Genomic DNA, 18885 nt, shown 5'->3' with positions numbered 1-18885 from the left:
TGCATTCCTTATGAATGCAAAACATCAGTGGGCATTTTGGGTGTCCAACAAATATAAGATCAATCCCCAATTAAAAAAAATGTTTTAAAAATTATTTTGTGAGTGTTCTTTTTAAATTCCTTTTGCACAGAGTCAATGTCTCACGTTTCATCCAATATCACCTCTGCTTTGTAAAGTGAATTTTATCATGTAAACATTTTAGACAGTTCAGTTCCACTAAATACACTGACAAGTGCTGTTATTTAAAACTTTTAAACTAACTGCTAAAGATTACATAACATAATTTTTAATTGAGTTTTATTATTGTTATTGTTACACATTTATAAGTAATCCATCATCTGAGGGTTGAAGTTTGCAATTTTTACCTATTTAATTTAATCACATTGTTTCATCACTGATGTAGAATCAGTGGAAAAAATAAAACCATATAGGATTCAGTCAGACCTCAACTGGACAATTATATAGAAAGACAGAGAAAATGTCCACTTGTTATCAGCAAAATTATCCAGTTGATTAACAGATTAACAGATTTTTTTGCCTCCTTTATAACTGTGAACAGTGAGAACTGTCAGCTTTTTTTATATAGGTTTGTACTTGTTATGCTTTTAGAAGTTTGAAAATGAAGTTTCTTTCCATACTGATTTTTACCTTTATTTAAGTAATTGATTTTCCCCCCTTATGTTTTTAATAGAGCAGTAGAATCTGCTTCCATTTGTGCACACGATTGCATCATTGATGAAGTAATCAAAAAAGTAATTAATATTTAACTGCTTCTGTTGAAAATTACTCATATATTGGATGTTTTCTTTATATGTACAACAAACTGACACCTATGTTTTCTATTATGGAGCCATAATAATGAATCCATAGTTAATTTCAAATGTGTTGTATTCACTAGATCTCAAATAGGATTCTTGCATGGGTTTTATTGAGTTATATTGGGTTAATAACAGAAATTATATTTGCTATAGAAAACATAAACTTCTGGAAACTATGCAAAAACTCCACAAATGTATTTTCATGAGTAGTTCTGTAAAAATAACAAATGCTGTAGGCACAGCTTGCTGATTTGGAAACTCCTTCCTCATAAGTGCTCCAGGTCCAGAAAGTTACAAACATTTCAGGTGCTCCTGGTGTGTTTGTAAGATTGCAGAGACACCTGGATAATTTACAGATTTCAGGGGACCAGCAAGAACACTGGGGCAGGATTCCTGCAGATTGACAAGTACTACAGGAAGAGCGAGCAAGCTAGGCTAAGGCCAAAATTCCTGCTTATATGCTCCAGAGATGTCCCAGGTCCACCTGCTTTTCTTCTCCAAATTGTTGTGATTCCAGCTACATCAAGCTTTAATTCATTAAAGAAGAAGAAGAAGGGGAGAGGGGAACCCTCAAGAAATTCCCAAACAACAATAGAGTTATAGTTTTAATTTAAAACAACATTATGAGACTGTTGTAGACATAATGCAAAACCCATTAAAATGACAAATTACTGATTTAGGATTTAAAATACAATGCTTAATTTTTTTAATTTAACTCCAAATTTCCCACCCGAGTCCACAATTTAGAAGTTTGTAATTTAAATTCAAAACACCTAAATATCAGAAAATCTAGAAATACTCATTTAAGGTTCCAGTATTAGCTTTAACACTGCCCTTCTACCCTCTACTGCTGGTACACCATCTAGCTTTCAGCTATAAGCCAAAAACTTCCACTCTGCCAGAGAAAGCTCTATATACTTGCCTGTAAACTGACCATGGAAGAAGTCTCCTCTGCTGCAAAAGACAGTTAATTTACTATTTTATGTCTCCATTGGTTGGAACAGCCTGAGGATACTCTATCACAAACTGAGTGGGAAATATCTGTTTTTACCAGACACATTTTAAGCCAAGCTAAGTGTGTCACCAGTAACCTTGCATGATGGCTAGGAGATCTTGTAATCTCTTGTTGTTTTCTCTGAGTTAGGTATGATACAGAAATTAGAATTAAGACTTCAAGAGGAGAAGGATACCTGCTAGCAAAACAAAGTTCTCCTACCAACTGATCTTTGGAGTATGCCTCTCACACCTGCCTTCCAAACCGGCTGATATGAGCAATGTGCCTGTCTCAACAGGAAGGGAGTTTGATTTGAAACAAAGGAGTATGATTTCCTCCCCAGAATCAAGAGGATTTGCCCATGGGATTTTGTCTGGGACTGAGTAAAGAAATAATTCACTGAGATCATTACAATACAAAGGAGGGTTTTCCATCTTTTTCAGAAAAACATGAATAATAACAAAATGTTTGTAGTGTCATTGACACAATAGTCAGATAAAAGTTCACAAGGTTGAAAATCAAACATATAGGTTCATGTAGCCAAGCTTTCAGGCCAAAGATACCCCTTTTTCACCTAAACGTGCAGGAATTTTAATCTTGCCAGTATTAATGACTTGACTGGATGTAATGATCTGAACCAAAATAGTTAAGGAAAGCTATAATAATGCTTCTGTTTAATTTCTTCACAGGTGGGCTAGCCCTCTGATATCTCAAAATGCCACTAGTGAAAAGAAACATAGACCCCAGGCACCTATGTCACACAGCACTACCCAGAGCCATCAAGAATGAACTGGAATGTGTCACCAATATCTCCTTGGCAAATATAATTAGACAACTGAGTAGTCTAAGTAAGTACGTTATGCTATTAACATTACAATTTATTTAAACTAAAATGTCATGTGCTTACAGTTTTTATAAATGAAACAGAACCACGTTTTCAAATTTAAAATGAAACAAAGCCTTTTTTCCCTATCAACCTTGTATTACACAAAATGCTCTGAACCTTATGTTTTCTTTTGTGATCTTGTAAATTAATTTAGTGCTCATGAAAGATTTGACTAACAGTTCTGGAGACTTTAGCCTCCACAAAATAGGTAGATAACAGGCAAAAATACTCTTGGCTTTTCCAAATTACACTGTCACTGTTGTTGCCTTACTATTATTGACTGAGTGAACAGTAAAGTTACCATCAGAAGGGAATAGCACAGTTAGCATGCTTAAAAATATAGCTGCCATATGTTGAACTGTTTTTTCTGCCTCTACCATCCCAACCACCTTTCATCACTCCCTCCCTCTTACTGATTTCTACTTCAGTCTTGTTCTTCCCCTCCTGCTGGGAATTTTGTCCCTTCAAGGGACGAAAACTTCTGGAAACTTGATATAAAGATTAAAGAAGGCATAGGACTTATCATGGACTCTAATGGGTCATATCTGCTCCTATTGTAGTCTCTGAGTATTTTATCATTGACTTCAGTCAGAGCAAGATTAGGCTAAAAAGGGATCTTTTCCAGTAACAACCCTCAAAGGTGTTCAGCTATATGGCGCTACAGTTAGTCAACGTAACAGTGAGACATGGTCTTCTAGCCATTTAAATCAGTATTGGCTAAACCAAATGCAATTTTTGAGTAAGTAACAGGACATAATTGAACTTATGTTAAAGTGTAAGTATGATATGGCCTTACTGTATGGTTTGTTAGGCTGAGGCTGACAGTAAGTGCCATCAATCACCTAATTATAACAATATTTCACAATAACATACACTCTGGATTATATTATGATCATTAAGAAAATTTAAGGGAAAAAGGAATTCAGGAGAGCTGGCAGTTCTCAAAGAGATAATATATTAAAGGCACGACAGCAAACTATCCTGTTGTGAAGCAAAAATAGAAAAAATACTAAGAGGCCAATATGACCTCATTAGGAGCTTTTCAATAAACTGAAATTCAAAAAGGAATCATACAAAAAGTGAAAAGATGAACAAATTGTTACAGTTGAGTACAAAAGAATAGCTCAATCATGTAGGAACAAAATGAGAAAAACTAAGACACAAAATGAGTTACACCTAGCAAAGGACATAACAGGCAATAAGAAGAGGTTCTATAAATAAATTAGGAACAAGAGAAAGACAAAGAGAGGTGTTGGCTCACTACTTAGAAAGGAAGGAGAGCTAATCATGGTTGACATCAAGAAGGCTGAGGTGCTCAATGCCTGTTGTGCTTCAGAATTCATTTAAAATGTTAATTCTGACCAAATACTTAACACAGTTAATATTAACATCAAGGGGGATGGAACAGTAGTCAAAATAGGAAAATAACAGATTAAAGAATATTAAAATATGTTAGATATATTCAAGTTGGTAGGGCCTGATGAAGTTCATCCTAGGGTACTTAAGGAACTAGCCAAAGCAATCTTGGAACTATTAGTGATTATCTTGGAGAACTCTCAGAGGATGAGAGGTCTCAGGGGACTGAAGAAGGGCAAATGTAGAAACTATCTTTAAAAAGGACAAGAAAGAGGACCTGGGGAATTACAGACCAGTCACCCTAACTTCGATACCTGGAAAGATACTGCAACAAATCATTAAACAATCAGTTTATAAGCACCTAGAGGATAATAGGGTTATGAGAAATAGCCAACATGAATTTGTCAAGAACAAATCATGCCAAACCAGCCTAATTTCCTTCTTCGATAAGGTTATTGGCCTAGTGGATGGGGGAAAGCAGTATATGTGACGTATCTTCTTTTTAATAAGGCTTTTGACACAGTACCACATGACATTCTCACAAGAAAACTAGGAATATGTGGTCTAGATTAAATTACTATAAGGTGAGTACATAATATTGAAAAATCATATTCAGAGTAGTTATCGATGATTTGCTATTAAAATAGGAGAACACATCTAGTGGGGTGCCCAAGGGGTCTGTCTTGGGTCCAGAGCTGTTCATTATTTTCATTAATGGCTTGGATAATGGAGTGGAGAGTACACTGGTAAAATTTGCATGTGACATCAAACTGGAAGGGGTTGCAAGCACTTTGGAAGACAGGATTATAATTCCCCAAAACTATTTTGACAAATTGGAGAATTGGTCTGAAATCTGCAAGATTAGATTCAAGAAAGACAAGTGCAAAGTACTGCACCTTGGAAGGAAAAATCAAATGCATAACTACAAAATGGGGAATAAGTGGCTAGGCAGTAGCACTGCTGAAAAGGATCTTGGGGTTATAGTGGATTACAAACTGAATATGAGCCAACAGTTTGATGCAGCTCTGATAAAGGCTAATGTCATTCTGGGTTGTATTAACAGGAGTGTCATATGTAAGACATGGAAGATAATAGTCCCACTGCTTGGTGAGGCTTCAGCAGGAGTAGTGTGCCTAGTTCTGGGCACCATATTTTAATAAAGACATGGATAAATTGGAGAAGGTCTAGAGGAGAGCAAAATGATAAACAAAAATGATAAAACCGTTTAGAAAACCTGACCTATGAGGAAAGGTAAAAAAAAAAGGGGCATATTTAGTCCTGAAAAAAGATGACTGAGGGGGGAGACCTGATAACAATCTTCAAATAAGGGCTGTTATATGGAGGACGGTGATCAATTGTTCTCTTTGTCCACAGAAGGTAGGACAAGAATTAATTGGCTTAATCTGCAGCATGGGAGATTTAGGTAAGGTATTAAGGAAATCTTTCTAACTATACAGACAGTTAAGTTCTGAAATAAGCTTCAACGGAAGGTTATGGAATCACCATCAGATTAGACAAACACTCGTCAGGGCTTCCTGTATCAGTGCAAGGGGATGGAATACATGAATTATTGAGGTCACTTCTATCCCTACATGTCTATGATTAAGAAACAAGTTTGTTGTTTTGTAAAGTATGTTTAATTTCTAAAATGTAATTATAATACAACTGCTTAGAATGGCTTCTTTGTAGTGTAATTAAAGGCAGAGGAATAAATAGAACTGAAATGTAATAAGCAATGAAGATTTTTTTCTCTCTCTCTCAACTATTTTTTCTATATTTATTTCAAATGAGTGAATACTTCACAAGATTTAGAACCCTACAGGAGCCCTTCTGAAAAGGCTGTCTTTTCCCTGGAGCCATAGCAACTTTAAAGGGCTGTCAGGTGAACCAGTGTGGAGCTAGATTGAACTGCCAGTATTGTGAGTGCTTTTTAACCACTAGGACTAGCATTTTCCAGACTGCCAGCCCAGTGAATACTAAAAACGGCATACATATATGTTCATAGCCTCAAAAGGATAAAGGGCTTTCAGCCAGCAGGATCATTGAACCTGAGGTACATTTTAATTTCATTGAAAAATTAAATTCTGTAGAAAATGTATCTGTTTTTTCCACTATTCTTATTTGGCCTTTGGTTGCACAGTGATATGACAGACAATAATAGAGCTGATGATTTCTATCCAGTCTTATTGTGGCTTTTAAAAAGTAAAATGTTTACTATTTATACTCCTTTTTCTCCCTTCTTGAGGAGGATTCCTGACAACCAGTTTCATTCTACCAGGAAGCAAGGAGGCAAAGACTAGGGAAAGTCCAAGGATATATAAAGCAATCTCCACTTCCTCACCTTAGATCTTTCAGTGTGCTTTGCCATCTCTTCTGGAAGTATGGAGCCTCAGCTCTTTGAATGCAGCTCTTTTACCTCTAGGGCTTCCTCAAGTAGATTAGAAGAGAAGAGCAAGGACAACTTCAAGAAAAAGGAGACGAAGAAGAGAGATAAGAACAGGAAGGACCAACGAAGAAGGCCTTAGACTGACTGTGCATGTTCCCAGTGCCAAAAAGAGTCTCAAAGAGCATCCACCAGACATTCCTATCCTGGTTGTGCTGGTTCACGTGGCAGGTAAACTATCATAGAGAACTCTTTAGGGGACCCTGCAGGCTCCTGTTCTTCAGAAGGAACATGGCTTTGCTTTTCAGACTCCTTACTCTTTCTAGCTGCATGGATTTTATCCCACCCATTTGGTTTCTGGTGGGTTGAATTCAAGTGCTCTGTCTGAGTTCAGTGCTGCTTCTACTTCAGATTCCATTCAGTCATTATGGCCTAACTCCAGTGGCCACTTCAGTTTCTTCTGCTTTCTCATGTTTCCCACTGGCAATTGTAATACCCCTGCTTGAAGCTCTTTTTCTCTTCAGTCTTCGTCCCCTCCTTGGTAGTTGGATGCAGAGCTCTGTTATCTCACAACACAATGGCTCAACCCTTATCTAGGACTTCCCTTTTTGCTGTCCGTTGGATGGTTGATATGTTGACTGCCAGCCTATGTACCTTTTTTTTTTCCTAGTGAGAACCTCCCAGGACCACTACTTTCTCCTCAGGATGAAGAATGGGAACCCCCTTAAGAAATCCAAAGGAAAGCATATCATGGACACTTCATGTGCCAAGGTCCCAGTGAACTTGGGGGCAGTGAGTGTCTCCCACATTTCCTGTCCTCTAAAATTCCTGTGTCTTGACCTTAGCTGGCAGGTCTGTATTGAAAGTGGACCTCCGTAGCCATAAGTGCTGATGCTATCCTGCAGCATAACATGCATACTGCTATATCCTGTCTGCTTTCTGAAGTGTCTCAGCAACCATGAGTACAATGCTCTGGTCTGGTCTTTCCTTGGCGATTAAAACATGAGTGTATGATGCAGCACAACAGTCATTTTTCAAAGCCGGGTATGTTAGCTACCTGTAGCTCCTCAGATGCTCATACTCTGTTTCTTCCATCCCAGCAACTGACTTTAAGTGTCTTCCCTCACCAGTTGTGATGTAGGAGCCAGAATTCCAGTACTTTTTGATCAATAGGAATTTCTGTTTGTTTCTCAGTCACTGGATGCCTAGTCCCCTAATCAGTGTTGGACTGTACCTCTGATTTTCTGCTTTGATCCAAGTTGTTCATGCTATCTATTGGTTCAGTAAGAGCTTCTCTTTGTCTCTTGGTCACTGGTAGGGGGGTTCATCTTCTCTCCTCTGACCATCATTGGCAGCCAGCAGCTCAGATTTGCTGCCTTGAACAGGAGCTCATGTCCCTTGGTTAATTAGGAGCTTTTGTATTTCTTTCAGGCCACTGGGTGATTAATCACTTCCCTTCCCTGTTTCTCATTGGCAGGTTTCCCTGAAATTTTCTTTTGTGCCTTTCTTTTCTACATTCCTTACCCTTTGTGCAGAATGCTCTCTTGAGTGCTCTTATGCTTGATCTTCCACAACATTCCCGTTTAGCTACCAAGACTGTGGCCTGGTCTACACTGGTGGCTTAATTCGAATTAAAGTCCCTTAATTCGAATTAATTACTCCCGCGTCTACACTTGTGCATTGTTAATTCGAATTAAGGAGCCTTTAAAATCAAATTAATAAAACTACCTCTGCAAGTGGATTAGCGCCTGAAGCACATCAGTTAATTCGCATTAGTGTGAGTGTGGACGCAATGGGACTTAATTCGAATTAATTGGCCTCCAGACTGTATCCCATGATGCCCCATTTCAGTACCCTCCCCCAAAGCAGCCCTGGGAAGATTTAAATTTTCATTTCCTGCGGTGAATGGTTTTAAAATCCAAGATGCAATCACACACACAACAAGCCCTTTGCAGTTTGTATCTTTAAGGGTTTGAAAGATTTCACCACCCACCCACCTCCCCACGTGGTGAATGCGTTTTAACTGCCCTGCAAGCCCTTTGCAGTTTGTCCCTTTAGGATTTGTCCCTTTGAAAGTTTAGCCCTTTAAAGTTTGTCCCTTTGAAAGATTTCACCACCCACCCACCTCCCCGCATGGTGAACGCATTTTAACTGCCCAGCAAGCCCTTTGCAGTTTGTCCCTTTAAGATTTGTCCCTTTGAAAGTTTAGCCCTTTAAAGTTTGTCCCTTTGAAAGATTTCACCACCCCCACCCCGGACGGCGTTTTAAATGCCAGCAGTGAGGAAATTCTTTGCTACATTGTTTCACTGGCCAATCATGGAAATTGATACTGTCTTAAGAGTTTATTCACAGTGCTACATATGGATACATTATATCATGCTTTCCATCAGTGAAATGGAAACATTTCTATCACTGTATTAATATATTAACTGACTCCCTTCTTATTTATCTTACATTCTATAGACACCTGTAGAATCAAAATCAAAGACAAGCAATATACAGAAAGTTGTAGGGGGAGCATAAAAGGCAAACAGCATACAGGTGGGGGGCTTCGTTTGGTGAAGGGAAAAATCAAAGACAAGCAATATACAGGGGGTGGTGGGGGGAATATAAAAGGCAAACAGCATACAATTTCTAAAGTAATCCAGGATAAGCTGCGATGTATTTGTCACGGTCAAAATGAGAGCATAGTTCAGCTGGCTCCATGTGCCTGCAGCAATGGCGATCAGGCGAGTAAAAAAGCAGCATGAAAATCCTTTTCCTGTTTGTTTGGGGGTGGGGGAAGAGGGTGGGGGAAGCAGTGCTGCATCCTGGGATGATGACACTCATCACAACAGCCTCTATGGTTAGTTGCACTGTGGGAATAGCTTCCCACATTGCACTGCTTTCTAATTCAAATTAAGGCTGGCCAGTGTGAACACAAGAAACCAGCACAAACACTGTAGTGTGGACAGTCTGCAGCACTTTCTATAAATCGCTTTCTGTAATTTGAATTAAGCTAATTCAAATTAGTGCTGCAGTGTAGACATAGCCTGTAAGTCTCTCTTATTGTGCCATCATGAAAATTTCTCAAAATTCCTTAACACCACTCTGGTACCCTTTCAAAGTCTCTCCCTCCATCCTTAGTGAAGAACTCCCTTGGGGTATTAGTTTGCCTGCAGAACCTATGCCAAGGTTCCTTGCTTATGATTTTGGACCATGGCTCCCTTGGCTAGGATGCCTTCAGCTGACATTGGGGGAAGGAATTTGGTTATTGCCATTGCTTCCTTTGATTCCATGGATACTATGCAAATTCCAAGTGGACAGGGTAGTTTCTATCCTTTTTGCTCCCAGATGGGCTCAGATGCACTGGCTTCCAAGCTCCTTGACTCTCTTATGCATATATGGGCCTTTCAGTCTGTCCTGATATTCTTCTCCAGAGGCTAGTCCTCTTCCTCAATCCCATCCCACTAAGCCTCCTGGCCTGGAAGATGAGCAAAGCTGTTACAGAAGAAAGCTTCTCCTCTGAGGCTGTAAATGTATTGCCTAAGTAACCACAAACCCTCACCCAAGACACTTAATGAAGATTATGGATGACCTTTTCTGTTGGGGGTGTGGGCAGAGGTATCACACCAGTTGTTTGATACAACAAGTTTTTTAAGTTAGATTTAGCCATATTCATTTCCTGCTTTTGAATTCAGGTTTTATCCATTGCTGTGTTCTAAGGTTTGATGGCTCCAAGTTTTTCAAGTCCTTAAAGAGACCACTTTTCAGAACGTCATCTTTCAATAGTACCTGCCTTCTATTAATCAGTCTATGAGTGCATGAAAACCCTCCTTGCGTCTGTTGGTGAAAGTAGCTCTTTTAATCATTATAACCCCAGTTCACCATGTTAAAGAATTAAGCTCTCTTGTTATATATCTCCTGTTTTATTGAGTTCCCCTAACAGACTGGTTTTGTAGTTGCCTTTGGAGTTCCTCCCTGTATGTCTTTATACTTCCATGTAAATGAGACCATGGTCCTGTTGACCCTCTACCCATATCTTTCCTCGGCTCTTGAGAACACTTGAGAACACTGCTCTTGAGACTAAACTCTGGATGCAGAGAGAGCCAGTAAGTTTTATCTTTACTTTGTAAACCTTGGGAGCCAGGATTGTCTCTTTTCTGTATTTTTATAGAGCCTAGCACAATGGGGCCTTGATCCCAACTGAGGCCTTTGGGCACTATCATAATATAAATTTCTATTTCATCCACAGCCCTTCAGAAGGATGAAGAGAATGTATGTTCTTTTCAAAGACCTATAGTAAGGTTCACTGGTTTCTGTGGCACTATATTATTATACACATGTATAAATATAATTACACAGTGATGGAGTCTGATATTTTCTCTAATGCAGTTTTGTTTATTTACAAAGAACGTACAAGGGTCTGGTTCTCTGAACGAAGAAGGAATCAAATAGCAGGAAGCAGCTTCTTTTGTTCACAGGACCAAGAGCACTCTTTTCAGCTTGCTCTCCTGACCCAAAAACCTCTCCTCAGATTTCTTCCGGGGTCAGCCACTAGATTATATGCCAACCACAGCCAGCGTCTTTTACAGCAGTGCCCAGGTAATCAACTCTGCTGCAGCCTTTCTCCAGAGAATTGACTTTCTGAGTTGCAGACATAAGATTTAACCTCCATCGGTTATAGTTGAGCTTTTTGCTGGGATTTAAACCATTCTGCACTAAAACGACTTTTACTTTTTAACAGCAGAAATTTGCAAATTGGAATTAGTTGTCCCCTTTCTGATTAACACTTAGTCACCTTTGTATGTGAGCTTGTCAGCTATCTGCCCTCAAATACAGGATTTAGCCTCCTATTGCTGTTACTTTCAAGACCAGGCTTTCTTAATATATCATCTATAATTGCACAGACAAGAAGCTCTCTGATGAAATTCAAGGTTTCAGTACTTTAAATGAAACTGATGTGTATTGTGTGTTGGTTAGATAATTTATGTATAGCTTTGGTCTGAGTGCATATAGATATTACATAGGTAGCAAAGAGACATGAAGCTAAATGAAGATACAAGAGATGTTTGAAGACATAACATAAGAGCAAATCTATTGTCCTTTTGTTTTTTTAAGAAAGCATTTTTACTGAAAAAATTTGAAGTAAGAAAGAAAACAGTAATAAACAATTGAGAAATTAGGATGTATGTAATATATATATATCTACTATAGGACAATATAAAAAGAAACCAGGAAACAGGGCTAGAACTCTAGCACATCAGTCACTGAAGTAATGTTAGTAATGGTAATGGCAAACAGCAAACAAAACAAAAAGCTCAGAACAAATTTGTGCAGAACATTATTACAAATGTTTAGTACACAAAATCCTGCCATGTACCAGACCACAAGTCAGTTTATGTCTCTGGCTGATAATACTCCTGTCATAAAAATTGACACAGAAATTGTCATTTTGATATTTCCAAAAATAATTTGGCTGATGTCCCATCAGCTGTAGGATCAATGGGTACCAGACTATAGATCTTCCTTTCTTTCTCACATATTGTCATCTGGAAGGTAATGTCCATGATATATGTTGTGGCATAGCAGTAAGTCATTGAACAGCCAGTGGAGGCTTTTTGGTGATCCACTTCTATTTTGTGTGTATATACATAGAGAACACAATTGCCCATTGAAACTCTGTTGACAAATGTGCCTATTTTATGTCTTTTTTATCTCTTCTGTTTAAAGGAAGACTGTAAAACCCATTTAGCTCTTAAAATATTTTCCTTAAAGAAAGATAAATGCCATCCTGCATCAATGTAAAATAAAATTAGAAAAAACAATTATTATTTTACTTTGCACTACACTGTTTGGATCCTTAGTAGCTTATGAAGCGTTCATCTAAGATGGTTACATTAGCTTAGATGCTTCGTTGGATAGTGAGCCTTAAGTAAGTGACTGGGACTCAGGAACTTTTGAGTTCAAATCCCAGCTCTTCCACTAACTCACTCTGTGGCTGTGGGCAAGCTAGTCTTGTGGTATCTATTTCCTCATCTGTAAGTACATACTTTCCTATCTCTCAGTGTGTTGTGGGGATCCATTTGTTAATGTTTATCATAAAATTACTATATGTTAGTAGTCTGAATATACTTGTGCATGGGTACATTTTCATTGCATGACTACATTGGAGGCTTTGACTACATTAGCTTCTTTGGATTCCATGGGACTAAAGGTGGCTCCACCAGTAGAGTGTGCTATGTAGTTTCCATTCAAAGAGTACCTCCTGTTGATGTAGTTATGTGCTGGAAGATCCTGCTGCTGTATGGGATATGTTGAAAGAGTCTCAGCTTTACGCCTTCCTTCATAACACTGCTTACACTCAGAATAGATTCCCATTTCTAAGCATAAAGCTGTCTTCTTCTTTTTCTTCATGACCCTCTTTAATGTCACCTTTTTCATAAAATCTTTCTCTGTTGATTCTTATAGACTGTGCAACTATTTCTTTTTGCTTCTGTATCATATTTGTTTGAAAAAAACTGTAAGCTCCTTGAGGCAGGACTTTGTCTAAGTGTTCTTGTAAACCATTGTATACACTCATTGGCTGGGAAGGAGGTGTCCAAATATTATTATTAGTCCTGGTCTGGTCTGTGATATTGGTTACTGGATTTGTCAAAGTATTTTGGCTGTCCATGTTGGGGAATTATGAGGATATGAATTGACCCAGAAGACACCCCATCTTAGGAGGTACTCTCCTGAATCCTTGTGTACGATGTTCAAATCAAAGATCCTTACATTTTCTCTTAATTATGATGTTGAGCTGACAATCTTATAGTTAGCATGTTCTGATCTATGCTATTTACTCTGGTCATTGTATCTCAGTACAGGTACTGTATCTTACAGTGCATAGATGATCCCCGGAAGAATGATATTTAGTAATCTGTTTGGGAACTGTAGGCTACGTTTCTACTTGATTGTGGGCCTCGAGTCAGTGAGGTATTGGGGAAATAGGTTTAGGTTGCATTGAGACTGACCATGGTCCTTGGCATACAATTTGAATGAAATTAGCTGATCAATTAAAAAGATGCCTTAGTTTTGACATCTTAGAGTCTAAGCACCAACCTTTTGGGTTTTTTCCCTCCACTATGGAAGTCTGTACAACAGATCTTATTTATAAGACCACTAGGCTATTTGGAGTCTTTATGCTGTGAAAACTAGGTTTTGATGGTAGTAGCCCCTGTGGCCCTCATTTAACACCTTCAGTGTTTAGCAAGTGCTTTAACTTTTAAATGACCTTTTTTAGCAGATCATTCTTCTGTCAGATTGGTTGGAGAACTAATAGGTTTTAGTGTGTTTGTCTTTTGCTGTTGGGTAAAAATGATCCTTATTTGCATTTTTTTTTTTAAGGGAAATAGATTTTGTTAATCTAGAATTAGTTCCTAGATGTTAGAGGCTTACCTGAATTAGCTTGCACACTTTAAGAACTTTTCTTTAGATTTTAGGGTCTTTGTTTTATTTTATCATTTGGAACCATACAATTTCTTTGGGTTGTTTTCTTGTGATTCAAGAACATTCTCTAGTTCAGGGATTATAGAAATGGTTTCCTCATGGATAAATACCATAATGCATAGGATGAGAGGAAAGGAATTACAAGGTGAAGTTATTTACCAGTGTTCTATTTGTCATAGTTGTCATCTTCCCTCATAAAATTTCCACTCCCCTCTGTGGTTAATTTGGGTGGATGGTTTTAATTGGTTAGCTTGGAACATTTCTTGGCCTCTGGAAGAAATGGAAGTGGGAGGGCAGAAATATCTATCTATATGTTTACTTTGAGTGACAATCCTTTCTCCCTGGTTTATGGAGACATTTCACTCTGTGTGTGGATGTTTAATGGGGAAAGATGTAACTGTGACATATAGAATTACCAGTAAGTAATGTGTTTTTTCCTGCCTATTTCTTGCTCTCTCGCTTTCTCTCTTCCTTGGCTTCTATAACTTGATAAAAGGATCTGTTGTTTGGCATCTCTTCTTACGACCTTAGGAACAGCAGTTCTATGGACACCAGCAGCTGTCATTTCAGCTTCCTAAGTACTCTTCTCTGTATTTCTTGCTTTCTGATTGAATCTATACAAGAAAATTGCATACCCATTTTCCGGCAATGGTTCAGTTGTATTAACATTACCAGTGGTGCAAGGTCACCATTGGCCAGGCTCAGGCATTTTCAGCATGCATGAAACACAGCTGCTACCCCTTGTGTAGCTGCACCTTTGTTAGAAAGTATGTATCCAATTTTCCTGTGTAGATGCAGCTTCTGTGTTTCTTACACAACTGCCAGCCGGGCTTACTTTTTTTTTTTTAAACTAAGCTGCCCCTTGTATATAGTGACCATATGCCACATGAGAAATCCAACTCTCTTCTTCCTTTTGATCTGATCCCTTTGCCAATTAAATAGGGCTTTAAAAGGTCTACAAGGCAGCACTGCTGAATTCTGCCCCAAGTTAGGTTAGACAGATGATCCATTATGGTAGCAAGAGTGACACTATCAAGTTAAAAATAAAATTTTTAGAGTATGTTTTTAACATAACATTTTTATTGTTAATACCTCAGAAACCTGAAACTGAACTCCGCTTTAAAATCAAGTTTAACTATTAATTTTTAAACTTTTCATATGCTGATTAATGCTATTATTTATGTAAACAACTGTTTAAAGATCCTGGTACTTGCTGAACACATGCTGTAGCACAATTATGTCATTGTATGCATTGCTATGCACTGGATGCCTAAATGCGCTGTGTTTTCAGAGATGTGAATGCAAGTGTTTAGATGTATTATAGTATTTTTTGTAGTGACTGTTGTAGTTAAAAATGAAGAAAGTTTCCATTATAACTTCCTGTTTTCATATACTCATAACTTTGAAATATTCTCTTCTGAGGTAGAAGCCTTCAGTGTTTCTTCCCAATTGTGAGTTTTGTGGGAAATTTGAGGAAAATCCTTTAAGATGAAAAAATACTTTCTGCATTTAAGAAATTTGTTTTCACTATGATCCGTAAGGATTTATTGAACCATAATGGTATTCTGAGCTATATCGCTAAGGTTTTAAAATGGACTCAACCTAGCCCTAGCTATGTGTCCACAATTAATAAAAACATTTAAAACCTATCTATTTTGATTACAGAGCCTGATATCTAAATTTTGTTCATTTTGCCTGCAGTTAATTGTAACTGCAAAATTGGAGTCTGGTCCATAATATACTTTGTTCAATCTTCAAGGTTAATGGTGACCAGATACTCAACACAACTAATATTAACAACAAGGGGGAAGGACACAAGCCAAAATAGGGAAAGAAGGGGTTAAAGAATGTTCAGGTACATTAGATGCATTCAAGTTGGTAAGGCCTGAGGAAGTTCAATCTAGGTTATTTAAGTGTGCTAATTGAAGCAATCTTGGAACCACTAGCAGTTATCTCAAGAATTCATAAAGAACTCGTGAGGACCTAGAGGACTGGAGAAGGGCAAACATAGTACCTATCTTTAAAAAAGGGAACAAAGAAGACCTGGGGAATTATAGACCAGTCAGCCTAACTTGGATACCTGGAAAAATACCGGAACAAATTATTAAACATTTGTAAGTACCAAGAGGATAATAGGGTAATAAGTAATAGTCAACATGGATTTGTCAAGAACAAATCATGCCAAACCAACCGAGGCCAGGTCTACACTTACCTTGAAATTCAGCGGCAGTTGACAGGAGTTATGCAAGCTACGCAGAAAGTGGAAGTGGACAAGTAGAAGTTGACTACTTGTCAAGAAAGACAAGTGCAAAGCTCTGCACTTAAGAAACAAAAATCAAATGCACAACTAGAAAATGGGGAATAACCAGGTGGGCAGTAGTACTAATAAAAGGTTGTGGGGGCTATAGTGGATCACAACTTAAATGTGATTCAACAATGTGATGCAGTTGCAAAAAAGGCTACTCTCATTCTAGGGTAGATTAACAGAAGTGTCATATGTAAGACATTGGAGGTAACTGGCCCATTCTACTCAGCATTGTGTCAGGCCTCATCTGGAGTGCTGTGTCCAGTTTTGGGCATCACATTTTAGGAAAGATGTGGACAATTTGGAGAGAGTCTAGAGAGAGTAACAAAAATAATAGATGATTTAGAAAACCTGACCTGTAAGGAAAGGTTAAAAAAAAATTAAGCATGTTTAGTCTTGTAAAAAGAAGGTTTGAGAGGGAACCTGATAACTGTCTTCAAATAAGTTAAAGGCTGTTAAAAAGAGGATGGTGATCAATTATTCTCCATGTCCACTGAAGGTAGGGCAAGAATAAATTGGCTTAATCTGCAGCAAGGGAGATTTAGGTTAGATATTAAGAAGAAGTTTTTAACTATAAGAATAGTTAAATTTTGAAATAGGCTTCCAAGGGAGGTTGTGGAATCTCCATCATTAGAAGTTTTTAAGAACAGGTTGGACAAACACCTGTCAGGGATGGTCTTGAGGTCCCTTCCAGCCCTACATTTCTATGATTGTCTACTATAGACATTGTATTGTACAACATGCACTAATTTACTCTTGTTTGATCATCACTTTAGACTACTATGTATATTTATATAGGATTAAAATTCAAAATGATCTGGACAAACTGGAGAAATGGTCTGAAGTAAATAAGATGAAATTTAATAAGGACAAATGCAAAGTACTCCACTTAGGAAGAGGCAATCATTTGCATACATACAAAATGGGAAATGACTGCCTAGGAAGGAGTACTTGTGGAAAGGGATCGGGGTGGAGGGTCGTAATGGATCACAAGTTAAATATGAGTCCACTGTGTAACGCTGTTGCAAACAAAGCAAACATCATTCTGGAATGTATTAGCAGGAATATTTTAAACAAAACACAAGAAGTAATTCTTCCGCTCTACTCTGCACTAATTAGGCATCAACTGGAGTATTGTGTCCAGTACCGGGTGCCACATTTCAGGAAAGAAATGGACTAATTGGAGAAAGTCAAGAGAAGAGCAATAAAAATTATTAAAGATCTAGAAAACATAATTTATGAGGGAAAATTGAAAAAATTGGGTTTGTATAGTCTGGAGAAGAAAAGATTGAGGGGGGACATGATAACAGTTTTCAAGTACATAAAAAGTTGTTACAAGGAAGAGGGAGAAAAATTGTTCTCCTCTGAGTATAGACAAGAGGCAATGGGCTTAAATTGCAGCAAGGGTACTTTAGGTTGGACATTAGGAAAAACTTCCTAACTGTCAGGGTAGTTAAGCATTGGAATAAATTGCCTAAGGAGGTTGTGGAATCTCCATCACTGGAGATTTTTAAGAGAAGGTTGGACAGACACCTGCCAAGGATGGTCTAGATAATGCTTGGTCCTGCCTTCAGTGGAGGGGGCCTGGATTAGAAGACCTCTCGAGTTCCCTTCCAGGCCTACGATTCTATGATTCTTTGATTCTATTTTAAGATTTATTATAATTTCTTCCAGGTTTTACTATAATCATTGTTTCCTTTCCTTCCATCCACTGTATTATCATTTTTGAAAGTAACATAAATGTAATTAATAATCCTGTGACAAACTGCTTCTAATTGAATAAATCAGACATTCACACACAAAGCTTCAGGGATTAAGGTGAAACACCTATATACTTCCCTTCTATCTGAGACAGTAAATAAAAAAAATAGATTGAATGAAATCAGGACAGACATCTGCATAAGCCGTTGCCAGTCTTCATTCCTAAAAAGTTTGTCGAGAGGCTTTTAATAGATTTCAGTTTTTAAAAAATTGTCAAAGAAACTGAAAATACATATTATTTTAAAAGCTCCACCTGTGGGGTGGGGCTGCACTGCAGTGTAAGAGAGAATCTGTTTAACAGAAACCCCACTTGAGACATATTTTTTAAAACTGTAAAATTTCTGTAGGCAGTTTTCTTGGAATTGTAAAATATAGGGTTATAGGAAGTGCCACACTGAATCACATCAGCCGTCCATCTAATACAGTATCATATTTCTGACACTGGTCAATATCAGATGTTTCAGAGGAAGATGTAAGAAACCCCATATTGGACAATTATGGGAAAACCTGTTCAAGTTGCTTTCTAACCTTAGGTCATTATTGGTTGTTTTATACTCTGAAGCATGAGAAATTATATCCTTTATATGCAAAACTCAACTCACCCTTAATTATGGAATTGCAAGCAGCAGGTCCATAACTTAATCCTAGCCAATGTGATTATGCATATTCTTGCTAGCCATATAATGTCTAGTTCTTGTTAACAGCTCAGCCATTTCTTTCTTTTTTAAGTTCCTTCAGAATTTTTGGATGAATACCATCCAGTCCTGGTGAGTTCTTGTTCTTTAATTCCTCCATCTGTTCTACCCACCCCCTCTTTTGACAAACTGCACTCTGACACCGCCACATCTTTATTACATCACCATCCTCTGTGGTGATGACTGATGCAAAGAAATCATTTAGCTTGTAAGCAAT

The 18885-nt window shown here is 37.9% G+C and overlaps 1 protein-coding gene across 2 annotated transcripts in view; it reads left to right on the top strand.

Annotated features, from left to right (window-relative positions):
• Window positions 1-18885, top strand: part of WASF1 (WASP family member 1) — a 203387-nt gene that overhangs the window by 128382 nt on the left and 56120 nt on the right. For both annotated transcript variants that reach the window (XM_067546587.1, XM_067546586.1), the window contains exon 4: window positions 2502-2660. In XM_067546587.1, coding sequence (XP_067402688.1) covers window positions 2528-2660 — 133 coding nt within the window. In that variant the 5' untranslated portion in view covers window positions 2502-2527. The remainder of the gene's footprint in view (window positions 1-2501; window positions 2661-18885) is intronic.

Source organism: Emydura macquarii, unplaced genomic scaffold (assembly GCF_026122565.2).
Source record: "Emydura macquarii macquarii isolate MOO-44397 ecotype Brisbane River unplaced genomic scaffold, CSIRO-AGI_Emac_v2 contig_1146, whole genome shotgun sequence".
Lineage (NCBI taxonomy): Eukaryota > Metazoa > Chordata > Testudines > Chelidae > Emydura > Emydura macquarii.
Note: the sequence above shows the minus strand (reverse complement) of the source record. Positions and strands in the feature narration are given on the sequence as shown.